This window comes from Muscardinus avellanarius (assembly GCF_963383645.1).
Source record: "Muscardinus avellanarius genome assembly, chromosome: 4".
In the NCBI taxonomy this organism is placed as follows: Eukaryota; Metazoa; Chordata; class Mammalia; order Rodentia; family Gliridae; genus Muscardinus; species Muscardinus avellanarius.
In genome coordinates, this window is record NC_137789.1 from 22,015,120 (window position 1) to 22,042,096 (window position 26,977).

The 26,977-nt window shown below is 38.5% G+C and overlaps 1 protein-coding gene across 1 annotated transcript in view; it reads left to right on the plus strand.

Moving 5' to 3' along the window:
• The window catches only part of ENPP2 (ectonucleotide pyrophosphatase/phosphodiesterase 2), a gene marked incomplete at both ends in the record, with an annotated part of 134,082 nt that extends 111,579 nt beyond the window's left edge, over positions 1 to 22,503 (plus strand). Inside the window, 7 exon segments of the mRNA XM_080694737.1 lie at positions 6,342 to 6,416; positions 7,739 to 7,875; positions 9,165 to 9,300; positions 10,175 to 10,252; positions 14,621 to 14,753; positions 16,641 to 16,797; positions 22,333 to 22,503. Of these exon segments, the coding sequence (XP_080550863.1) occupies positions 6,342 to 6,416; positions 7,739 to 7,875; positions 9,165 to 9,300; positions 10,175 to 10,252; positions 14,621 to 14,753; positions 16,641 to 16,797; positions 22,333 to 22,503 (887 nt within the window).
• Positions 22,504 to 26,977: the final 4,474 nt, after the last annotated feature.

Consider the following 26,977-nt stretch of genomic DNA (forward strand, 5'->3'; position numbering starts at 1 on the left):
AGAATATGTGTAAACTTCAGCCTTCTGTGTACTATTTGTCTCTTTTTTGTGATACAGTTAACTTTTATTAAATTTATAAATTAAATTATACTTTAGCAACATAGTTTATATTTTCATTTTATAAAGTTTATATTCATGGACTTATATAGTATTTACTCTTTTTGTTTGGCTTATGTATGAAATTTATTCCTTTTTCTTTTAATTCTGGCTGAGTCAAACATTGTTTATTTCTTTTATTATTTTTATTTTTTTATTGAAAGTAAATAAATGTTCAGCAAAGTTTGAATGGAAGCTAAGAGAGGAAGGAGGCTGAACTTGATTAATGAGGGGCTACTTCCAAATAGGTGTAAAGGTATGAATATAGCAAGGTTAGCCTGGGTATTAATTATCGGGAGAGGGGAAGGGAAAATGAGGGGCGGGGAGAGGGCACCAAATACTATTTGTCTCTTTGTCGCTTGGGCTTTGTTTCCAACTCCTTATGTGCCGTGCTAGCTCAGTCATATTTTCAGCAGCAAAACAAGTGTTTCTTGGAGCTGAGTACTTTCAGACCTTTGCGATATTTCTTGTGTCATGAATCCTACTCTTCCATTTAACATATCTAGTCTGCTTCACTCCAGCAGAACCTTTTGAGTGCCAGTCATTGTTTGTGAGAGCACACATGTATGCTTAAAGGAATTATTTACCCTTTCAGAATACCTTTCAGTATGTCTTGAGGCTTACAAAGTAGATTGTTAACCCAAACATCTCTGCAAATGTAAAGTTGTTCTATTTTTGGTATTAGTTATTTAAAACATAGATGTAGGTGGTTGATATGTTTCAGAATAAGCCATGTATTATACAGAACTTGCAACATTCATAAGTGGCTATTTTAATGTTATGAAAAATCTCTCATACAAATGTACAAAACACACTTGTAAGATCTCCACATTTCAATAGTGAAACAACTCAAGGGACATTTGAGTTAAAAAAAAAAGAAGTATATTAAATCAATCTTCGGTAATATTTTGCTATAAATATTTAAACTGTTATAGAATCAAGCCCTTTGCCAAAATGAGAAAAAAGAAAAATGAAGCCTTCAATGATAGTGATCTAAACTGCCATGATATATCTAGATAGCTATAAAATTTCAGATCTTAACTGACTATTGCTGTTTCTGGATTGCATCTAGCTAACACCTTGGCAAACTTACTGTATGATGAAAACTTGTTTCTTTGTAACTTTGAGTCAATGGATGATTGAATGAATTAAATAGAAAATTTAAAAACTCATAGCAGGCAATGAATCCAGATATAGTTTTTTATGATAAGATATATATTTTTTATAATAGCCTTTTCTCTATTTCCATTGTATAAAAATGATATATACATTCTTAAGTTTGAACTCATTATATCATCTTTGTGTGAAAAGGAATTAAACATCAGTTTTAAATGTGTTTGTTTTTACATGTTTGACTTCTCACACACAATGAGGTTATTTTGAATAGGAAAAAACAACTTAAGTACTAGTTATTCTTATTGTTTTATAATCTTGAATATTGTTGGAGAGGGAATCTTTGCAGATTTTTTAATTTTTTTTTTTGGTACTGGGATGGAACCTATGGGTATTCTACCGCTGAGCTAAACCCCCAGTCCTATTTTTTATTCTTCATTTTGAAAAAGGGTCTCAGTGAGTTGCAAAAGGCCTCACTAAGTAGCTGAGGCTATCCGTGAACCATGATCCTCCTGTTTCAGCCTACCAAATGCTGGGATTACAAGCGTGAACTACCACACCCAGCTTAGATCTTTTTAATTCTGAAATATTTCTCATTTTTTTTCATTTCTTTGGAAACATTAGTGGTATTAAGGAAGGAAGATACGTGTTTGTGTGTGTGTGTGTGTGTGTGTGTGCGCGCGCACGTGCATCTATGTGTATGTTTTGGGGAAGACCTGAAAAAATCAATACAAAGTATAATTGTTTTGCTTTAGAGTAGAATTTAAGACTTTTTTTGTGTGTGTGGTACTGGGGATGGAACCCAGGGGCATTCTACCTCCAAGCTACATAACCAGCCCTGTTTTTTATTCTTTATTTTGAAACAAGGTCTCACTGAGTTGCAAAGGGCCTCACTAAGTAGTAGCTGAGGTTGTCTGTGAACCAAGATCTTCTTGTTTTAGTCTCCCAAATGCTGGGGTTACAAGTGTGTGCCACCACGCCAGCTCAAGATAAATTTGACAGTAGACACACACTGAATTTTAATAGTGTTTGCTTACCAATATCCTTTGCTGATATTGAACTAGAGTACAAGCCCTTTACCAAACCACTACGACCAAAACCACTACGCCCACATGACTTTGGGTGAAGACTGAACTTAATGCTTTACATGTTTTGCTTTTCAACAGTGCAAACAGCTCAGGGAGACATATGGCTTTGGGAGGTTAAGTTTCAGAGCTGCAGAGCTATAAACAGTTGGGATGAGATTTGACTCCAGTTCTATAGGCACACACGCTTATGTGATTTCCATTGAAAAGGCTTCTTGTTCTAAGTGTTGGCATAAAGAGAATAGGTCAGGACATCATTCCAGTGCATGTCACCATTTGGAAGTTGTTTCTGAAACACTAGATGCTTTGATACAAACTATTGTCCTCCTCAGAGATTAGTAACATTATCCCAGAAGGCATTACTCCAACAGGGCTTTATTATTCAAACAGCTCCTACCCAGGAATAGTTGGGCCTTAAATCCTACCTGTGCTCCAGTAGAATAGTCCAATGTCAAACTGGATGCTGCCCAAAAGCTGAAGAGAAGAATAATGAGCCAGAACAGCAGATATTCCCAAGTCTAGCTGCTGCTATGAAGCAGAATTACCTTGTAGAAACCATAAACCACCAGCTCCTTCATCAGTAAGATGGATATGATATTGATTTGTCCAATCACTCTCTCAGGATTATATTAGTCATGTCATATATGAAAACCAAGTACTTTTTTTCAGAGACAAAGGCAAAGTTTTATTTAGAAAAATGAGAATACATATTCAAAGGAAAACACAGGTCACCTTGATAGTGTGAGAGTGGTCCCAAGTGTTTTTTAATGAGTTCTCAATTTTTTTATTGATTTCAAACTTATTTATTTTTATTTTTGTGGCACTAGGGATATAACCCGAGGATATTCTATCTCTGAACAGCACCTTGAGCCCTGTGTGTGTGTGTGTGTGTGTGTGTGTGTGTGTGTGTGTGTGTGTTACTGGTAATGAAACCCAGGGACTTTCTATCTCTGGACAATACTCCCAGACTTATTTTATATTTTGTTTGGAAACAGGCTCTCACTAAGTTACTGAGAGCCTCACTAAGTAGCTGAGGCTGGCTTCGAACCTGCGTGATCCTCCTATCTCAACCTCCCAAGTACTGGGATTACAAATATGTGCCACCATGCCTGGCTCTCCCTGAACCCTATTTTATTTTTTATTTTGAAACAGAGACTCACTAAGTGGCTAAGGGCCTCACTAAGTTGCTGAGACTGGCCTTGAGCCTGCAATCCTCCTGCCTCAGCCACCCAAATACTGGTCTTACAGGTGTATGTCACTGTGTCTGGCTTAAACTTATTTTTTACTTTTGTACTTTTTTCTAACAGGTGTGTATTTAGCTAGTAGATGTTATGTGTCTGGAATCATTGGAAGTGAAAGACAAAGTGGTAAATAAAATAACACAAAGTCCCTGTCCCCATAAAATCATTGTCCAGTTGGAGGATTTAGCAAGTAGCTAAATGACAGCATGATGTTTTAAGTGTTGAGGTGAGAAAGAACCGAGCATGAAATAGAGGCATCAAATTCAATCCCAGAGGAGGTTGAGATGGCAGTGGCTGATAATAGGCACTCATAAGGCAACAAAGGAGAGAGGATACGAGAAACAGGAAGCGCCTGTGTGGGGAGGTTTTGCGGTAAAATATAAGAGCCTATTATTGTGGGAGTGAACATTTAACAACACACAAAGGAGGAGAGATTTTATGTGGCTCCATGTCAGCCAGCCAGTTTGTGGGAAAATGAATCAGGAAGCCGAGGAGGGAAAAAAACACAAACTCAAGTCTGCATGACCAAACTTTGGAGGAGAAAAGAGTAAGTCCTGGGGGAGGCCATACCACTTAAAAAGATTTGTCTCGCAGCCTTTTGCCAAGTGTGGTGTCTGGAGGAGAACTTTGGCATGTACCAAAATGCCAGAGCCACTATTGTAAACAGAGATCGAGGGTGTGGAAGGAAGGCTCTGTCTAGAATTCCGTGGCTCAGGGACCCAGCCTGAGGAGGCCCCGGCTATGCTAGATCCACATTAACAAATCGTTGGAGAGAGGATGGCTAAAGGGTACGGGGGTGCAGTTGGATGGGGCAGTGGCCTACGAGTTTCCATATAGCACAATAGGGTAACTGTGTGTGACAAAATTAAATGATATATTTCAAAATAACTTACAGAGAGGATTTCAAGTGTTCTCAAAGAAGTGGTAAATGTTTGAGGTAATGAATAGACCTCTTACACTGATCTGATTCGTACACATTATATGTACATATTGGCATATCACACTGTAACCCATAAATATGTGTGGTTATTATATCATTTATAAATGTAAAAGATATTTTATAAAGCAATGTGGATACCATATATATATATATATATATATATATATATATATATATATATATATATATATATATATATTAAAAGTCACTTACTGTAAAAAAAAATAATCACGGAAACCTGTTGCCCAGAGACTTATGGGCTCGTCTTGACATGAGGATCGTGTACCAAGTGAGATTCGTGTATATTTTGTGACCCTAGTAGAAGATTTTTGCTGAACAGGAAAGCAAATGTGGCCCACCCAACATGTCATAAAGGCCAATGGAGTCAAGATATGACAGAGATCTTGTGATTCTTTGATAAACTGTGAAAGTAAACTCTATTTTTTTCTTGTGTGGTCCTGAAGGTTGCATTCTACCTCTGACCTATACCCTCAAACCTATTTCATTTTTATATTTTGAAACAGGGTCTTACTGAATTACTCTATGCTGGCCTCAAACCTATGCACCTTCTATCTCAGCCACCCAAGTACTGAGATTACAAATGTCATCTTGCTCAGCTTAAAATCTAAATTTTTATTTTGGACCTTAATGTTTGTGTTTTTTACTAAAAAGATTGTTTTACTAAATTTTTTTTTAAGATGAAACTGTTAAACTTCAATAATACCCAGGTAGATTTTTTGGGAGATCAGTTGGGAAAACTTGGTTAGATTTTACAAGGTTGTTGAAACCACTGTAGTTATTTGCTTTTTCCTGATGCTCAGTAACTACTGAAAAAGTACATGAGATAATGACATATTTGTGTTTGAGCTGCGTTCCGTAACGGCACTGTGCCAATAGCTTGGAAGGTATGAAGCCCAAATTTCTGAAGCAGTCTGTACATACAGAGCAGAGGAATGAGGAGAGAAGAGAAGTTTCATTTGGGACACTTTTTTTTCCCCCCAGGAGAAAGTGAATCTTGGATGTCTTGCCGATCTTGAGCCTCCTCTCTCTTTCCTACTCATCTGTCTTCCATGATGGCGGAACTCTTTGACCATATAATTTGTCATGAATTTTGAGTGGAAAAGGGGTACTATTAATAATCATGCTAGAGCAGCAGGCATACACTAGGATGTGCCCACCCTGGTTTAACTTGGTATGCTCTTGAAAGACATTACTGTCATCTCACCCCCATTTGGGACATTTATTACACTATATGGTTACCTTGGACACTGGACAAACTACGTTGAATATGTGCTTTTTTGTACCACACTGTTTATTCCCATTGAACTGTGAGCTTACTGAGCATATGAGCTCCATCCTAATGTTCTTTGCTTAGCGTTTTCTCTCTATGACCCCAGGCCTGGAACAAAGAAGGTTCTCAGTAACTGATTGATGGGAGCATACGTAATGGATCAATTGGGAAGCAGATAAATGACAGGGTTAGTGAAAAAGATTGGAGGAGTTACTGCTAGTAGAAGAGAAATCATGTATATAATGTCACAGGGTCGCTCACAGTGATCATAAGCAAGATGTTGTGAATAGATCAGGTCTTGTGGAATGGAGTGATATATCAAAGAATGCCAAGACATGAGGGGACCTGGAGGAAGGAAGAGCCAGCATTGCTGGAGACTGTAGGTCATCCAAACTCCTGTTTGGTGGCTGCTCTAAGTGGCCAAGGCTGTTGCATCCTATCTTGTTGCCCCCTTAATGGAACACATGGGAGGCTAGGCTTGAATTTGAGTTTGAAGGAACATGCTTGGTAAGCATCAACACTTGAATGATAAAAAGAGAATAGCTTCTCAAAAATGTTGCTACTTCTGCTTCCAGCTGAAACCAGGAAATTCAGAGGCAGCAAAAATGAAAACAAGGAAAACGTTAATGGAAATTTTGAACCTAGAAAAGGTTTGGTTTGAGTTTGGAAGGAAAGTCTGGGTTGGTTTACCACTCCCAAGTACTACTGTTATGATTTGCTGGCTTTTAGTTTGTTTATTATATTTTACTTATTTAATATTGTCATGCTATGTCCTAATTCTTAGGGGTGGGTCCCCAAATTTGGCTGCTAAAGCAAAGCTTCTTCAGTTACTGTAATGCTGAGAAGGCCAAACTACCCAGAACAGGATTGTGTTGTAATAGTGTGGGCCACTGGGCCTCAAATCAGCAGTTCTACTTGGGAGGGTCTTAAGAAGTATCCTATGAAGACTTTCTCCATTACTTGCATAGGATGGTAACACTTTAATTAAAGCAACATGTATATATAATTTAATAAGTGATTGCCAGAACTGATTTTCTCTAATGAAAATAATAGTAAAATATATTTTTTAAAAATTATTACTTAGGGGATTGTGAATTGCCTAAGCCCCAGTCTCTACATATTTTGGTCTGTAGGGACCTAAATTTCCAAGAATCTCTGGAAACTTTAGCCTGTTCAAAGTGGGCATAACAAGCTCCCTCAAACTTGTTTATTGTGAATGTGGAAGGAAGGGTTGCATACTAAACCCCTATCTCTTCTTCCTCAAAGGGTAAGGTTTTAGACCTTTTTCTCCTAAGAGGATATCTTTCCTCTTAGGGAATCTGGCTTTGCATTTAGGAGTCTTAACAGAGTTCTTTGGTAACTAACTAAACTTCTCTCTTGTGCATTGAAAGCCCCCTCTTAAATGCCCACTTATTTTATCTATACATGTTCCTTTAAATTATTACCTGAAGAGTACACCTCCATGTGACAAAGCTGTTTTCTTTAAATTCTCATAACTACTCACTTTTTATTCTGAAATAGTGCATATTTGAATTGCAGTTTGCAAATAATACAAGAGAACCTTCTTCTTAATTAAATCACTGGTTAACCTGATAAGCCTCTTCAAGGGTCAGTTATTTAATTTTCCAAAAAACCCAATCCTATTGACTTTCCATTCAGCAGAAACATATCAAAATATACTGTATAATATTTCCTTTCAATGGGATTTAAAATTCTTTAGGACAAAACAATCATTGATGTAAATATGGCATTTATGTTAGTTTTAATAAATATAAGTTTTGACCCATGCCTAGGTGATCAGATAAACCACAAAAGTATTAGGAAAACTAACTTGATTAAATTAAGGAGAAGGCACAACATTATTAATAAGTAAGCTAGCAAATTTTAGACAACTTGACTCTTTCAATATTCCTTTAATATTTGATGTAAAGTTTAGCATGCATTTTAACACAATTTATTTCTTCTTTCCTAGAGAGGCATCTCCTCTATGGACGACCTGCAGTGCTTTATCGAACTAGATATGATATCTTGTACCACACTGACTTTGAAAGCGGCTATAGTGAAATATTCCTAATGCCACTCTGGACATCATACACTGTTTCCAAGCAGGTCATTGAACAAATTTGGTTTTGTATTCTTCATTTCATTATTATATTCCTTGTATCAATACGATGATTACTTGCTTAGTAGAATACTGTCGTAGAAAATATCTTAATTTCTCCTGATAGAAATCCTCTGTTGGATCTATTGCAAAATATTTTAAATTAGTCTTTGTTCAATGTTCTAATAGTTTTATGATAATATGTTAAATAAAGTAAGCTAAATTAAATAAGCTAAATTAGTGAGCCCAGTAATTCTTTTAATACACACACACACACACATTTAACACTATATGCATATATATTCTGCTTAAGCTATTTTCCAGAAGTTACAAAAGCCATTAAGATTTATTTGTTTGTTTTAATAGACTTTGTTTTTTAAGGACAGATTTTAGTTAGTAGCAAGATTTTGGGAAAAGTACAGGGTTCCTTATCCTGCATGTCCATGCACATCCTCTACTACCATCATGAATGTTTTGTTTTGAGGTGTCGATGTGATGAAAATGAGACATAGGTTTATCTCATCTATGTATATATAGGTATATATTAGGAATTGGAGAAAATTATTTGGGACTTCAGGTATGTTTTTAATTTCTGGATATAGGGAAGAGAATACTTATTCTGCTTCCCTTTAAACAACCTCTAATTAATTTGTAATATATACACATACATATGCTCTTGTATATTTTATATATGTACACACATAGGACAATGTATATATAATATATAGAGAGAAAATACATACATATACACAAGGACACATTTTTTTTTCAGAGGGGACATGTCTATTATTTCTAAGACTATTGGTTTTTCAGTGATATTTCAGTGAGTCCTATTTATTATTTCAACAGTAGGATTTTGGCTTTATATATTGTTTTACTCAAGAGTTGTTTGATAAATACAACACATGATGTGTGTGTGTGCATGTATGGATGTATCTCCTTGAATCTCACTACGATGTATATTTATAATGCACCAGTACAATTATAAAAAAATACATAATTTTGCTTTGGTAAATAATATTAAACACCATTTTGATACCTAAGATTCATATATAAAGATATATTTTGATAGAAAGAGTTCTGTTGCTAAAAAGTAAGAGTTTGAGAATTACTGGCTTGCTGTATTTAAAACTAAGCACTTTTTAAGGAGTCGGAATATCAGAATATGAGCTATAGTCATAGCCAGTGGGGTTTTGAATTGGGCTGTTCAGGACCCAGCTAGCTGGCATAGATGTGTTCCTGGTGCTTGGCCTTGTCTCTGCGATGGTGTGACTGAGTGCCTTTGACTCCCACGCAGGCCGAGGTCTCTGGCATCCCTGAGCACCTGACCAATTGCGTCCGCCCTGATGTTCGTGTTTCTCCGGGTTTCAGTCAGAACTGTTTGGCCTACAAAAATGATAAACAGATGTCCTACGGATTCCTCTTTCCTCCTTGTAAGTCACAGCATATCTGTATCTGATTGCCCTTGGGAGGTGTTGCTCTATGCATCAGGAGTGTGAAGCTTGGTAGTTAAGTGTCAGTGGTTCTACAAGGGCTACTCAAGAGCTTGTCTAGATAAAATTGGCTTGGAAATGACCAACTTTCAAAATGCAATTCTCCAGGGGAATTTTAAAGTGTAGGAAGATCTTCTGTGTCTCTTCTCATGTCATTAAGTGAGGATCGTAAAGTGAAATAGCAAATCATTGACATTAGTCTTTTAGGCAATACTATAGAGGTGATCTCTTAAAAACATAGGGACCCTCTTAGTCTTTCATTGATCTAATGACATTTCTAAAGTACGAGTCTACATTGACTGAGTCAAGAATTGACTCAGTTGGCTGATTCTGAATTGTTTTATAAAATGCTTTCAGCAACTAGGTAGGATGAAAAGAAGCATTTTAAACAATCATTTTTTGTACCAGGAATTGAACCCAGGGGAGTTCTACTTCTGAGCTACACCCCCAGTTCTATTTTATTTTTCATGTGGGAAGAGGGTCTCACTAAGATGCATAGGCCCTGGCTAAGTTGCTAAAGTTGGCTGTGAACCTGCAGTCCTCCCGTCTCAGCCTTCCAAGTACTGGGATTACAAAGTATGCCATCATGCCTGGCTGTCAACAATTTTTGAAAGAGCCACTGAGGGAAGAAGAGAGATTAAGTTGGAGAGGAAGAAGAAAAATGTTGTATGAAGGACACAATAAATAGAAATAAGAAAGTAGATCCATTAACCTTAGGCTATTGGAGACATTTTAGAGGATTTTTAGAAGATTGTTTTTCTCTTGATGTAGATTTTGGGAAGCAATGTACATTTTTTGTTTTTCTAATGTTTAGATCTGAGCTCTTCTCCAGAAGCCAAATATGATGCGTTTCTTGTGACCAATATGGTTCCAATGTATCCTGCTTTCAAACGTAAGTCCAGTATTTGGCTAATAAACGGTTAGTTAGGAAAATAAATATTTCTCAATTTACCATGTACCTTTTCTACCTCTATATTAATTTCATTTTTTATTTTTTAATTTTTTTCTGGTGGTACTGGGGTTCCTGGAAGCCCTTCTACCTCTGGGCTACACTCCCAGACCTGTTTTATTTTTGGAAACAGGGTCTAAAGCCAGCATGGCTGTCTGGCTTCGAGCCTGCATGATCCTCCTGACTCCGCCTCCCAAGCGCGGGGATTACAAGCGTGCGCCACCACTCCTGGCCAGTAACTGGGGGTGGAACCCAGGGGCTTTTTTCTACCTCCGGGCTATACTCCCAGACCTATTTTATATTTTATTTGGAAACAGGGTCTCACTAAGTTGCTGAGAGCCTCACCTTTTTTTTTTCTTTTAAATTTTTTTATTGGTGCATTATATTCAAACATCATATTGGGGTAAAAACCTTGTGTGTACAAACATGTACTCATCGCTGATTTAACCCCTACCCAATTCCCACCCCATTCCCTCCCCGTCCCTTCCTCCCTTGCTTGGCTTAGTGATTGACATCGATATATTTAAGTACATTGTGTGTTTTAGAGATTTTCCTCTTCCCCCCTCCTTTAGGTTGTCTTGTTTGCTCCTCTATAGGATTTCCTCTTTCAAGAGTTCCTCCTATGACCCATTTCTCCCTAACGCTCACATATTAGGGAAAGCATCTGATTTCGTATTTTTTTTGACTGACTAATTTCACTTAGCATAATGTCCTCCAGTTCTGTAGCTGAGGCTGGCTTTGAACCTGTGCGATCCTCCTGTCTCAGCCTCCCAAGCGCTGGGATGACAAGTGTGCACCACCACGCCCGGCTATTAATTTTAGTAATAACATCTCCTTTCATATATTTCACTTTTATAATTTTGAGGATCTTTTATGGGAATTCATTACTACTGTTGACCCCAAATTTGAGTGTGGGAGGGAGGTTGGTGGGTAGTTTATTCCTTGTTTATAATTAAGAAATTGACATCCCAAGATGTGTCCCAGGTCACAAGAGGGAGAAAGTGAACTAAATAAAGTGTCTCTTTTTCTTCAAATCTGTAGTTATTTCTATTTTAGTGCTCGCTGTTTTGATAGTTAAAAAGAGTCTTCACTGAATTTTGGAGGTTGCATGATGTTTAACAGCATTTTTATTTACTTATTGAACATTGCAATAAAAGCCTCTAGCACCTCTCTTCTTTGGGGTGCTCATGGACTCTTTTTTATACTTTTATTGGCATATTATGGTCTCACATCATAGTGCTCATATGTGAATATGTGAATATGAATATGTGAATATTGAATGTTGACTCTCAAACCCAGCAAGACCTTAAAAGCTCTGCTTAATCAGAGTATTAATTTTAGTTGGTTGTAGGGATGTGCAAATTATTGTAATTTCTTTAGAAATATACTTGACTTATATATGATGTAAATATTTTTTATGATAAGGATTGTATGAATTTCATAAGTCCTTGTTGAAAAAAAACAAATTCTAGTCCCTAGAGTGTGACTGTTGCCTATGGGTGATCATAAGAATGCTACTTAACTTGCAATGCTATTGTAAAATTAAGAGATTTTATTATATGACCTATACAGCTCATATAAATTTATTGTTCAATTATATAATTGACAAATAATCCATTTTCTATTTCTCATAATAAAGATCCCATCTATCCATCCATCCATCCATCCATCCATCCATCCATCCATCCAAAGACATAATATTATGGAATGTAGTTTTATCTCCTTTGTTCATTTACAGTAAACAGATCTAAATGCTTATGGGACAGGTAGGAAAAAGACATTTCTCCTTAACTTACCTTGACAGAGCTAAACTAGAAATGAGAGCGCATAGTATGTCAGCTACAGTGGCGGGCCTTCTCTGTTTAACATGGGTAAAATGCTTCACATGTCTTAGAGCAAAAAAAATCTTTATTTGATGTCCTAGTTAGTAAATGAAGGTTTATGCAAAGATAGAATCTATTGCTCCTGAATGAAAAATCACTCTGTTTGTAAAAGAAGGTTTGGTCTCAGACCCAGTTGAGAAACACTTCACAAACTCACACAGGTATATTGACTGTAATGTTTCATGGAGTGCCACTCATTTAAATTGCCACAAGTCAAGGTTTCCTGGATTTCTTTATTCTTTATTTATGCATTTTTTAACCAGAATGTAATAAAGGAAACACAGGACTCCACCCTGAGGCCGGGGTGGAAAAGGCCTTGCACAGAGCACCCGCTGTTACTCTCCCTGGGGGAATGGTTTTTTCCCCATACCACATTTCTGTGGGTTGGCCTTTTGACTGCTCTCCTTGTTGTTTCTTTCCCTCTCTCCCTCTCTTTTTTTTCTTCTTAAGTTCACATTTGATCTTCTTTCTCACCTTCCTCCTTCTTTCTTTATCTATTTTTTGGCTGAACTCTATTTTACCTTTTTATTTTTATATGGAACATATTGAAAATGGCATACATTCTAGACTATGCTTGGTACCCTGCTCTCTCTTCCCCTTCCCCCCTCCCAACAATGAGTGTCCAGGTTAACCATGCTATATTTATATTTTTACACAAATTCGGATGTAGCTTCTTCATTAATCAACCTCGGCCTTCTTCCTCTCCCATCCTTCCATTCTAGCTTTGCTGAGGTTTCCCCTCCATTATCTGGAGTCCATCTGGTATTCCTAATACTCCCTACTTTGAGCATATTAGAGAAAGCATAAGTCCCTTCTCTTTTTGTGCTTGGCTGATCTCACTTAACATAATGTTCTCCAGGTCTTTCCGTTTTCTTGCGAATGACATGATTTTGTTCTTCTTTATTGCTGAGTAGAATTCTATTGTGTGTATTTCCCATAATTTTACAATCCATTCATCTGTTCATGGAGACCTAGGTTGGTTCCATAGTACAAATAATTATCCAAGCTGTTTCAGCACTGGTGGGCCATTCTGTTTTTCTCACTCAGAGTAGAATGTCAGAAGAGATGAAGAGTAGTGGAAATGCTATGAGAAAAATGTCCAAATGTTTTTTAGTAAAGAGAGGAAAGAAGTGGCCAGAGCCTGAACCCCGATATTACATAGAGTATGGTGAGGTGGGCCTAATATTTTAGAAAAAAACTCATCGCTTGCCTTCCCTGCTCTCTGTGATTCTCTTCGTTGGTATTTCTCCTTTCCTATTTCATTCCTATCATGCGTCTCTGGTTGGCCATCATGAAAACTGCAGCTAGGGTGGACCAGGGAGTCCTCTTGAGGGGATACTGTTGAAAGTGTGAGATGAATAATAGAGGAAAATCCAGTCTTAATAAGAATGAGGCAATGAGCTTTGCAGGCAAAGGGGAGAGCAAATGGAAAAGCTTTGGTAGAAGCAAGTTTCTCAAAGTAGGAGGACAGGAAAAAAGCCTTGAGCCCAAGGGGGACAGTGTTGGGAAGTAAAATCCTAAGTAGCCAGAGCAATGGAATCTGGTGGTGCAGAAGAATCTGTATGGCTACTGTCTAGAGACTGGGCTACAGGGAAGAGTTTCCCTTGGGGAAGACAGAAGTAGTCTTTTGTAACACTTCATTTCAGAAAGGATGGTAACATAGACCGGAATGGGAGCAGTAGGAGTGGAAAAAGTAGCCCCACTAGGGGTCAGGGATGCATTTTGGAGACAGTACTGATAGCACTAGTTCATGGGGTATGAGAGAAATCGGGAGTGGCTCCTAGGATTGTGGCCTGAACATCTGAGTGAGCGAGAGTGCCACCAACTAAAATGGAGAAGGCAAGGGTAGGGCAGGACTGGGAAGGAAAATCCAGAGTTGTTTGGGTAATGTTTTGTTTAATATGACTATTATCATACACATGGATTTTAAGCAGGGAGTTTGGACAACATGCTGGAGCTCTTTGGAAAGGCCAGGGCTAACTAAGGATTAACCCAGCGCTAGCATAACAATGAGATCATGAAGTAAGAGGAGGTAAAGGAAGGCCTTATTTTCAGTTGCTCAGAAACACCATACTTCCTCTGTGTACTCTGTTCTCTCTACCTGGCGTGTGCTATTTCTACCTTCTCACCTAGGAAGCACCTGAGCATTCATTCTTCAGGTCTTGGCTCAGTGACTTCATCTCGGAATCTTTCCCTGACTTATTAGACTAAGTGAAACACCTATCACTGTCTCCTAGCCCCATACCGTTTTCCTCTGGTTCATAAATGACAGGCATGAATAATGCTTGGGAACAGATTCTTCTCCTGAATCATACCAGTTCTGTGGTCTCTTGGCCTGTGATGTCTGTTTTGTAAAATGCATCCGAGAGGGAATTTGGCCAAAACGAGGAGTTTTGTATATGAAGAACTGATTTTTGTCTTTGCACAGGGGTATGGAATTATTTCCAAAGGGTATTGGTGAAGAAATATGCTTCAGAAAGAAATGGAGTTAATGTGATCAGTGGACCAATTTTTGACTATGACTATGATGGCTTACATGACACAGAGGACAAAATCAAACAGTAAGCTTTCATTTTTATTTGGTGTGTGATGCTTAAATTTCAGGCTATCACTTAACACTGTTTTTCAAATATTCATATACTAGAGGAGAGTTGGTAACCCTTAAGTTTTGTTTTCTTTACATTTCTTTTTGAATTTTTTGGTTATTTTCGACTCTTGGTTAAATGTGATATTGATGATTAAAATGAAATTTTAAATTATGTGGTAACTAAATATAATTTTCTATTTCATAAAGGAAATATATATAGTGGTACTAGGGGTGGAACCTAGAGGTTTTCTACCTCCAGGCTATATTCCCAGACCTTTTTTTAATATTTTATTTGGAAACAGAGTCTCACACTAAGTTGCTGAGGGCCTCACTAAGTAGCTGAGGCTGGCTTTGAACCTGTGCAAAACTCCTGTCTCGGCCTCCCAAGCGTTGGGATTACAAGTGTGCGCCACCATGCCAGGCTTATATAAAAATATTTTAAAATATATAATTTTTTATTTAATAACTCTTTAATGGAAATATGATAACTTCCGCTTATCTCCATTATTTGAGAAAACTTCTGGAATCTTTTATAGTTATACTTCGAGAATAAATGCTATTTTAAAAATACAGAAAACTAGTAAAAGTAAAAATTGTCTTACTCTTTTTGCAGCTATTTACAGGAGAAATTTATTTTTTATATTTTGTACTAGAGATTGATCCCAGAAGCATTCTAGCTCTGAGTGACACTCCCAGCTCAATTTTGTTTTTATTTTAAAAGAGGGTCTTGAAGGCCGAGTATGGTGGCACATATTTGTAATCTCAGCATTTGGGAGGCTGTGACAGGAGAATTGCGGTTCACAGACAGCCTCAGCTACTACTTAATGAGGCCCTTTGCAACTCAGTGAGACCCTGTTTCAAAATGAAGAATAAAAAATAGGGCTAGGGAGTGTAGCTCAGAGGTAGAATACCCGTGGGTTTCATCCCCAGTACCACAAAAACAAAAGGGGGTCTTGCTAACTTGCTGAGGCTGACCTTGAAACTATGTTCCTCAGGCTTCCAAGTACTCAGATTACAGGTGTGTGCCACCACAATTAGCTAAGAAATTTCATCTTAATTATACATTTATTTTATTGATGATCATTTTTACATATAGCATATATACTATACAGTGCATATATATATTCAAATATAATTTCAATATTTGGAGATATTGCATCTATATAAGTACTGAATATATACATATATAATTTAAATATTTAGAAAGTGATTAAAATGTTTGTAAAATGATTAAATTAAAGCACTAAAAGTCTAAGTAAGAAACTGCAAATTTCTTCAGTTTGCACCACTAGCAAAGATTTTATTTTTATGTCTAGGCTCATTACTAGCACTTGGTCCTTGATGCTTCTTTTGATAAATGCATCCGTTGTACCAAGTTCAGGGTCTCACTGAAGCTTGGAAGTGTTATTCTCCTAAGTCTGATGTCTTATGGCTCTGGTCCATTTTCTACAACTCTATGAAAGTCATCTTCCTAAAACATGACTAACAATCACAGAAACCTGGACTGGCGCGTGGCTGCCTGAATAGCAGTGCCCACACTCCATGTCCTGGCCCTTGGAGCCTTCTGGAGTTTGTCCTTTGCTGCCTCTTCCAGCCTTTCATTTCTCCAGCATTGATCTGTTGATCATTTCCTACCTCTATCTCTTTGTTCAAGTCATTTTTCCCCCTCAAGATATCTTTCTTAATATGCCAGGTTAAGGCAGGGAGAGGATTCCAGGCAGAGACATTATATTCAAAGACATAGAAAAGGGCAAGTGCTAAGAGATGAAATGACTCCATGAAGTGAGAATGAACTTGATGGATGTGGGCAGTAGTCATGGGTCATGGTATACTGTAATTTTATTTGACCCTCCTGTTGTAGGTATGTAGAGGGCAGTTCCATTCCGGTCCCAACTCACTACTACAGCATCATCACCAGCTGCTTGGACTTCACTCAACCTGCCGACAAGTGCGACGGCCCCCTCTCGGTGTCCTCGTTCATCCTGCCTCACCGCGCTGACAACGAGGAGAGCTGCAATGTGAGTTCAGAGACAGAATCCTGCAGGACCTGCTTTCTTAACTCAACTTGGTTTCCAGATTTATAGCCCCATGAGTGAGCCAGAGCATGCTTGTTATAAAGCACCTGGATTAGCCGACAGAGGGAAAAGAAGAAAGGAACCAGGTGGAATTCTATTTAACACATGGAACTTGCCGTTCTCATGGATTGTTATTTTTCTCTGTGTGCATATGTGTGCACCTCACATAGTTCTTTTTAAGGTGTTCAGTTTTGATAAATGATGAATGTGTCCAAATGTTTTAGTTTCACAAAAGGAGTTTATGTATTATTATATATTATTATTAGAAATGTAAATATAAATATATATGTATATATTAGGTAGTGGGAGTTGAACTCAGGGGTGTTTTTCCTCTGGGCTGCACTCCCAGTCCTATCTTTTATTTTATTTTGAAACAGAGTCTTGCTAAGTGGCAGAGACTGGCTTTGAACCTGAGATCCTCCTGTCTCAGCCTCCCAAGCACTGGGATTGCAGGTGTGTGCCATTATGCCCGGCAGGAGAGTAGTAAATTTTTGATAATTGTTGGCATAGGGCATTTTTATTATTTTGTCTCTCTACTTCTGTGAATATTTGAAAATTTCTATATAAACTTTTAAAACAGAGGAGAAAGAAAGAAAAAGAGAGGAATACACACCTTATCTTTTCTACTTTTTATTATCGCATTGTAATTATACATCATAGCAAGGTTCAAAGTAGTGCAAACATATCTTGCAACATTTAGTGGGACAATCACTAATTATGTGGGGTGCAACAGCCCCCCACTCTCAAGTAGCGCAGATGACTCCTGGCTCACTCAGTCCCACTGGAAAGCATGGGGGGGCAGGATGGCAGGATGGGAAAGCCCTAAGCAGGAAGGTGGGGTCCCTGCTGTGTGCCCTGACCCTGTCCTGATTCAGCACACAGGGGCCAACTCGCACATTCTGTTCAAGTGTCTTTAATGCGATGGGAAGTCCTGGCTGCAACACTGATTTTAGAAATAATCATCTCTATGCCTTTGTTTCACTTAATAGAAGGAGCAAGGATGTAAACTACCAAAGATTTTTAGTCAATAAATTGTACTCAGATTCCTAAACTGTATAAGGTGTGCTGGGAGAGGAGAGGCAGTGCTGTGTTAGACATGGTCATTTCTCTTAGGCAGCCTGCACTATGAGGCTGTAAATAGAGCAGATAAAGAAATTACTATGATTTTTTTTTTAGTACTAGGAATTGAACCCAGAGGTGTTTTATCATTGAGGCACATTTCCATCCCGCTTTACTTTTTTTTTTTTTTTTTTTGAGACAGTCTCACTAAGTTGTCCAGATTGGTCTCAAACTTGAGATCGTCCTGTCTCAGCCTCCTCAGTAGCTGGGATTACAGGCCCATGTCATTGTGCTTGACTAAAAATTTGCTACACTAAAAGGGAAAAAAGCCATAAAAATAGTTTCAGCAGAGATTATCAGCTTCATGGGCAATGTAGTTTTGGGGCTAGAATTTCAATCATGGGTGAAGATTGAGACTATGAATATTCAAAGCATAGTAAAAGAGTTTGGAAAATATAAAAATTTGAAATATAGTCAACAGGGAGTTGAATTTGATCAGAACATTGTAACTGAGGGCAATAATGGGAGATATGATTTTAGAAGTGCTTGGAATGAAATAAAAATATATAGTAGTAAGCTAGGCACAGTGGCTCACACTTTGAATCCCACTATTTGGCTGAGGCAGACAGGAGGATTACAAGTTCAAGACCAGCAATTTACTGACACTCTTAGTGAGACAACTTAGTGAGGTTCTGTTTCAAAATAAAAAAAAAAAATGAAAAGGGCTGGGTTTGTATTGGTAGAGCACTCCTGGGTTTAATCTCCAGTAAAACACACACACACACACACACACACACACACACACACACATCAAAAAATAGAAAAAGAATAGTAATAATAATAATAATCTTACTAGTAATGGTAATAGTAGTTATTACCATTTATTAAGTACATGTTATGATTAAAATACTGTACAGGCCTACATATATTATTTCTAATAATCTAATCACCCAATGAGGCAACTCTATATATTATCTTCCTTTCTATCTATGATATGAAATACTTCCCCTGACCTTTTATTAATGGTTAGAAACCTATAGGTAATAAAAGAAAAGTACATTGCCTGGTGTCTTGCTGGAAAAGCAAAACTTATCAATGCCTACCTTTTTTCCAGTTTACCAGATATTTGCAAACTTGGGGATTTTTCTTATTGCAAAAGTATTATAAAATCCAAGAAAATGTTTAATTAGAAGAGCAATATCTTAGGTTCTGCTTTAGTGAGATAAGTGTGAACTGGAGGAGGCTGAGCACGGTGTTCTTAGGGATTTGGCAAGATTTGCAGGACTGAGGTCGAACTTGAGCTGGGATGTAGTCTTGGAAACTTTAAAAGGAGGGTAGAAGGTATCAGTGTTATACAGGAAGGGGCAGTGGGGTCCTATACATGATTGGGTGGGAGGTGGAGAAGGGAGGACCTACAAGTGAGAAGTGAGCTGTCATCCACTAATTGTCCTGACCTTCTCAAGTTTGGTTGTTCATAACCCAGAGAGTAGCTACTGAAGTACCCGTGGGATGTAATGCCTCTGTATAGCACGACTATACTTTCTTTGAGCTTCAGTTTTAGTAAAAATATATTGGGAAGTAAAACTTTTGCCAAAAAATTCCAAACACATATCTTAGGAAGTAAAATTCAAAATTATTTTGCATTTTTAAAGATAAAGCAAATACTGCAAAGACATTTTGCATATAAAATAGGCCATTTGAGGTACATCTCCATTTTTTGGAAATGCACATTCGAGTTCTTTTGTCATGTGAGGAATTGGTCATGAGAGAGTTTGAAAAGCCCTGTTCCCAAATAAGTGCAAATCTAGCTCATTTGTGACACATATTTTCTACCTGAAATATGAAATCCACTGCTGTCCCCACAGGTCTTCTGCCTACTAGTTCCTGACATGTAAAGGGTTTAGATGTCTTTTTTGTAGAGTTCATGGCTACCATATATCTTATTGAAGAACGATTTGTTCACATAGAAGCCTGACTTTGCATTTAAATTTACATTAAAACTGATGGAGCTTGCCGGCCGTGGTGGCGCATGCTTGTAATCCCCATGCTTTGGAGGCAGAGACAGGAGGATCACACAGATTTGAAGCCAGCTGTGCGTGCTGGTTTAGGAAACCCTGTTTCCAAATTAAAAAAAAAAAAAATGTAAACATAGGTCTGGCAGTGTAGCCCGGAGGTAGAAGGGCTTTCAGGAACCCCAGTACCACCAAAAAAAAAAAAAAAAAAAAAAAAAAAAAAAAAAAAAAAAAAAACTGCTGGAACTTGACTTTAGAAACTGGCTTGAAAGAAAGTCAGGAAGAAAAGGGAGGAGTAGAATAAATCCCCAGAGCACAGATGATAAGTAAGCTCATGGACTGTGCTTTTCTTTGCATTAATGTTCAGTTATTTACTTATAAAATGTTTCCTAGTCTTACCTCGATGCACATGAACTTTTACTTGAATCTATTAGTTTTGCATCTGGCACAACAGTCTATCAGCAGTTATTTCTGTGGCTAACCAGCTATATCAAAGCTTTTTCATGTGCAACTTTGCTGGAATTTCCTGATGACAAGTTAGAGACCAGATTTTAGTACGTGAGAACCAGAAGAAAATACCCCTCCAATGAAATTGACAAATCATTTCCCAAAGTAAGAAGTAGCAAAAGACAGATTTTTTTTCTTGATTTCTTAAAATCTCAACTTGCTGCGATTTAAATTAGGAAAACCCTTTTTATCCCCATCCACACATTCAAATGATTTTAATTATTTAAAAATCAATCAAATGAGCAAAATGTGAAAATCTTCCCCAGATACAACCTCATGCTGACACTGCTTACTCTGAGGGGGTCCTGACCCATCTGTAGACCTCCTACTTCGTTAATTATATGGTCACACTGAGGACTGGTCAGCACCCTGTGGGTAGAGTTATATTTAGGGCTTTCCTGTGAGTCTCAGAGATCCTGGTTAGGTTGGGTAGGAGGGTGGAGCATAGAGGCCAACATCCTTACTTCTCCAGCCTCAGAAGCAATTTCTTCCTATGTCTTCATTTGCCCGAAATGGTCAGGCACCAGTTTCCTAATCCAGCACCCTCATGGTATATATTTAGTCCTGGTACAAACTGCTGCAGAACCTTGTCCAGGTCTGTGTGGGTTGGAGCTTTCTGAGAAAACCCTTTGCAGGATCTTGGGCTTTGGTGTAGTTCACTGAGACCAGGAGTGGTCAAGCGCTGGGGGAAACGTTGTTTCAACGTTCTTGGTCATGAGACTTACAGCTACCCTTTGACTTCTAGAATGGGGACCATTGCAATTCTAGGGTCTCTAGGAGATGATATGATTTTGTATGATCTCCTGACTCATGTCTACTAATGAAGGCAAGCTCTCTTCTCCCTTCTCCAAAATATCCACAGGGCTTGCAGATCTTCTTATTTCCCTAACTCCCTCCAAAATTAGATGTATGCACTATCATATATAGATGCCTATATCTATGATATGCAAAGAATTGCTTTACTTGAATAAATTTAATTTTAATTTAGACATAAAATAAGTCATTTGATGTGGGATGTCTGAATGTATTTTACCTGTAATTTGTGCCAGTGAGACTGTTTTTGGCAGGCAGCTAAGATAGAAGGAGATTTTCTTCGATGATGTTTCTTTACCCTTCTCCTCCCTTTCTTTCTTCCTTTCATTTTCCCTGTCTCTCAGAAAGCTGCTAAAGTAAGCATCACTAACCCCGAGAACCAACGAATGAAGAAAAGAGGCTTTGAGAGAGGCCAAGCTGTTTGACCAAGGTGTCACAGCCGGGAGCTGGTAGAGCCACGTTTCTAGCTCAGGCCTCCTGGGTCTCAAAGTGCCAAGCACATCCGCTGAGTTGCTTCAAGTTCAAATATCAGTTCACTGCAATCTACTAGCTGATGTGTTTGAGATCGTGGGTTCTTTTGAGCAATCTAGGAATGCAAATGTGCATGCACACACATACATACTACACACACACACACACACACACACACACACACTTTTGTGCTTTGGGCACCAGCTCCTCACTTTCCTTGGGAAGCAGAAGCCTATTCCAAATTACTTGCATTCTGAGCTCAGCATTGCGTTTGAGAGTCAGGAAGAGAAACACACGGTTGAATTCCCCAGGGTCTATGGTTTTCCTAGTTTTGATTCATGTTCTGAGAACCTATTGAGAAGCGTGGCTTCTCACACTGCATGGGCTAGTTTATTTGGTACAGCTAATTGCTGCTGAACATGTTTATAGCCAAGGGCAGGTATTTGTGGTGCCTTACCAACAGGAATGCTGAAGAGTGGTAGGAAGGCCGGGGAGGGACGGCTTGCTTGGGCTCTGGGTGCAGGAGTGTGTAGAGGTTATTTGTGGACTTGGAACTAGATTACCCTTTAGACAACCTCTTCGGGAAAATTCTGACTCTACTTTATTTCTATCGCAGAACTCAGAGGATGAGTCAAAATGGGTAGAAGAACTCATAAAGATGCATACAGCTCGGGTGCGGGATATTGAACATCTCACCAGTCTGGATTTCTTCCGAAAGACCAGCCGCAGCTATTCAGAAATCCTGACACTCAAGACGTACCTGCATACATATGAGAGTGAAATTTAGTTTTCCCATCGTCTTCAGTGCAGTCTTATCAGTTGGTGTATATTTTTATATTGTGTTTATATTTATTAATTTGAAACCAGGACATTAAAAAAAACTTAGTATTTTAATCCTGTGCCAAATCTGACATATTAAGTGTGAATGACCCCACTGTTTCTCTCTAATGCTTGATTTAGGTTGTCTTCTGTTCCAAGTAGAGCTTACAATAAATACTGCAGCTTGGGTTTTTAGTGGGAGCTTCTAAATGGTGCTGCAGATTTGATATTTGCATTGAGGAAATATTAATTTTCCAATGCATAGTTGCCACATTTAGTCCTGCATTGTACCAAAATACTGATTTTGTAAAGTCGCATTCATTTGCTGTTAGCGATGACAGACGTCTTTAAGCTTTATAGACCAATCTTAAATATAATAAATCACGCATTCAGTTTTCGCCTGGTGTTGTTTGGCTTTTATTTCACTTATACATTGGAGGGTTTGATTTGTTGTATTCATACATATTAGAAACACATTACTTATTTATTTATTTATTTATTTTTGGCTAGATCCTTGTCTTTGTTGCTTTCTTGGTATTTAACTACAGTGACCTGGATAAAATGGGAATCCAGAAGGGCAGAAGAGAAAAGGGGCCAGAAAAACTTCTGAAAACCCTCTCCTGTGTGTGTGTTTGGGAAGATACTGGATATTAAACCCAGGGGCGTTCTACTTCTAAGCTACACCCACAGCCATGTGTTATATTTTGTTTTGAAATAGGGTCTTGCCAGGTTACTGAGAGTCTTACTAAATAGCTGAGGCTGGTCTCAAACTTGTGAACCTCCTGTCACAGCCTTTGGAATTACAAGTGTGGAATTACGTCTGACTCCATCCTAATATTTTTTCAATACTGGGGATGGAACCAGGGTCATTCTAACTCTGAGCTAAACCCTCAGCCTTACTTTTTTACTCTTTATTTTGAAACAGGGTCTCACTGAGTTGCAAAGGGCCTCCCTAAGTAGCTGAGGCTGTCCGCGAACCATGATCCTCCTGTCTCAGCCTCCTGAATGCTGAGATTACAAGAGTGCGCCGCCATGACTGGCTTTCCACCCTACCTTTTTAAAAAGCATTTTGAAGATTGGAATAATAGTCTTTTGGGTCAAATTTGTTCAAAGCTCTTTTAGTATTTGTTCAAAGCTCTTTACAGTTGTATTAAGCACACAGTCTGTATAAGAACCCTGTGAAACAAAAAGGATGAAGGGAGGGAGTTGAGATATAGGCATCAACATGTAATTAGCCAGTCCACATAGAGAATAAGTGCCAAGTGAAAAGTATTAGTAACAGCACAGTAGCACAGGGAGGGTCTGAATACTATGTCTGGTGACTTTAGAAGTGCATAGTTATGGGTTTAAAATAATAATGATGCATAGACTAAGGGAGTCATTAGAAAATGTCCAATCCCCCAGACTCTCATGGAGAACAACTATAATTGCCATATGAGTGTTGACACTAATAAATTAGTGTTGTTATATTTCTCACAGAGGCCAATATCCTTTTATAAATGAAACAGGAGAGAAGAGCATGCCATTTTATTTTCATGATGTTATTTTTTAAATTTCTCCTTTTATGGTCAATGAAATAGAATTTTAGTTTCTATAAAATTTCCCATAAAATAAATTAATGTGAGAACGAAGATATTAAATTAAGAAATAAGTGATAGGGGAGGATTGTAGGTTCCAGGACAGCCTCAGCAAGTGGTGAGACTTTCATCAACCTAGTGAGACTCTGTTTCAAAATAAGAATAAAATAGGAAAAAAAATAAATGATAAATAAAAAATCATTACATCAACATTTAGGAAAGCAGTTCTGGAATATGTGAATAATTGTGAACGTGATTCAAGACATAGTGACATTGGAGAATAATTGGGAGAAGGGATGATGATATGACTAAGGGTAGCTACCTTTATTCAGTACTTACTGTAGTCCAGGTGTATCTCTGGAACTTAATCTGCCTTGTCACTAATCACTGAAGAAATAGGAACCATTGGGAAGGTATTATGGAAAAATGAGGATGTGAATAGAGAAGAAAGGATTGGACTCTGGAGTTTGGAGTAGGGTATAAATAAGGTAGAAATGATTGGAATATAGTTCATTCCTTATTCAAAATTCAACAGTGATTTATTGAGTATCTGCTGTATGCCAGTGCCTATATTTGTCATTGAGGATAAAACAGTAAGTAAACTAAACATGGTTATCAGCCTCATATATGTAACTTAGTCTTTAATTAGAGAAAGAGATCTTGTTAAAAGCTTTAAGGTTGGGTTGGATATGAACGGAAGGGCCTCGTAGGGGACATCCGGACAAGGCTGGAGAGAGGAGCTGGCCTGAGGAGAACAGGAACAAGCAGGCAGAACGTGGCCAAGGATTGGTGGTAGGAAAGCTCTTGGGGTTTGTGAGGTTCTGAGGGAGAAAAGGTATGCCTGAACACAGGGCCAAGGTCATCAGGGACCAGGTCAGGTCCCACTGAAGCCTTATGGCCCCTGAAAAGGCATTTGGGTTCCATTCCAATTGCAACTAAAAAATTTCAAGCAGGAAAGTGACAGAATCTGACCTAAGATTTCAATACATTGACTTGGATATGTAATAATGACTATGCTTTAGATAGAAGTCCCCATAAAAAGAGATCTGATAACGGGGTCCACTTATGAACGGGGTCCACTTACTTCTCCCTGCTCTATCTCCCGACAGCAGGGAGAAGGGCTAGGTCTATTTTTTCCAGTAGCATGCCTATAATCTAAGCACTTAGGAGGCTAAGACAGGAGGTTCACAGGTTTGAGGCTAGTCACAGCAACATAGTGAGATGCTGTTTCAAAATAAAAAAATAAAAATAAGGCTCAGAGTATAGCTTGGAGGCAGAACGTCCCTGAGTTCAATCTTTAGTGCCAAAAAATAGCTAAAATATTTGCAAGTGTCTTCATGCTAAGCTTGACTTCTGTATCACCTCATAATGAACTCATATCAAAATAGGTCACACCTGAGGCTCCTGGGGAAGACAGTTACATATTTATTTGAATACTGCTGCTCTAATTTTATCCTTATGCCAAGTGTTTCTCTCTCAAATAAACTAAATACCCAGAGAGAATATTAACCACTGTGTATTTCAGGTAAGCGACTTTGTTGACAAACACACATCATTAACTGTAGGGCTATTTGTGTGACAGTCCCAGAATGGACATGGACTGTAATAAAAAGAGGTCAAGAAGACTATTCTAAGTTGTGGTATTCTATATGTGTATATTGAGACCTTGGTCCATTCATGCTTTCACTGAACAGGTTGAAAATCACTCCCTAGCATGGTGGTCCTATTCTGGTAGATAAACCCCAAAACTGCCTCTCTAAAATGAACTCACTCACTGTAATGGAATCAATTGGGAAAGCAACCACGTGGTTTCCCAAGGGTGAAAACATTTGGAATTGTTTAAAAGAGGGTTGACTTTTCTTTAAATCTCTGAACAAAGCAGTGTTTGGTGCCAAATTGGTTTGCATAACTGTCCAGGAGCCCCCGCCCGGCTTCTCGTGCCCATTATCCCTGTGGTGAAGGGGGTGGCTGTGGGAGAGTCCAGATGACTCCTCCTGCTTATGTTTCCCTTCTTCCAACTCTCTCGTACTCTCGCACACACTCTCTCTCTCTCTGCTGAGTCAGGACCAGGCTGTCTCCTGGGTGGGAAGTGGTAAAGAGGATGGGAATTCTCACATGGCAGCAAGGGGAGGGATTGTTTGTGATAGTGATGAATTAAGTCCAGATACTCAAGTTTATAAACTGAGGTAAACCTACGGCAGCAGTAGTTCCTGTTTGGGAGGCATTTTTAGGAACCACAGATCCTAGACCCCTCTTGGCTAGGAGGTTCAATGTTGGCTCGAGAAGGGAAACAATTAGCTCTGGAGAGGTGTAGTGGTGCTCGTGTGTAATCCCAGTTCTTGGGGGGCTGAGACAGGAGAATCACAGGCTTGAGGCTAGACTCAGCAACTAAGTAGGAGTCCTAGCAACCTGGCAAGACCCTGTTTCGAAACAAAAAATAAAGGAGGGCTGAGCGTGTAGCTTGGAGGTAGAACACCTCTGAGTTCAATCTCCAGTGACCCTACTTCCCCCCCAAAATTGGGTTGAACTCTATCAGAGGCTGGTTCCTCTTCCTCCCCCTCCTCCTTCCCCTCTTCCTTCCTCTCCTCTTCCTTCCTCTTCTTCCTCCTCCTCTGCTACTGAATGTCATTTGGTCTTTTGTTTTTGGTGCCTTTCAGATTTTCTCCTTGGCTTCCACACTGGTCAGTTTGACTATTATGTGGCATGGAGAACCTTTTCTCTGATCTTTTCTAAAGGGGGTTCTATAAGTTTCCTGTACCAATCTATCGACCTCTTGCTCTATGTTTGGAAAATCTTCTGATATTACTTTGAAAAGATTGTTGATCCCTTTGGTTTCACTTTCTTTTCCCTCCTCTATGCCAATTA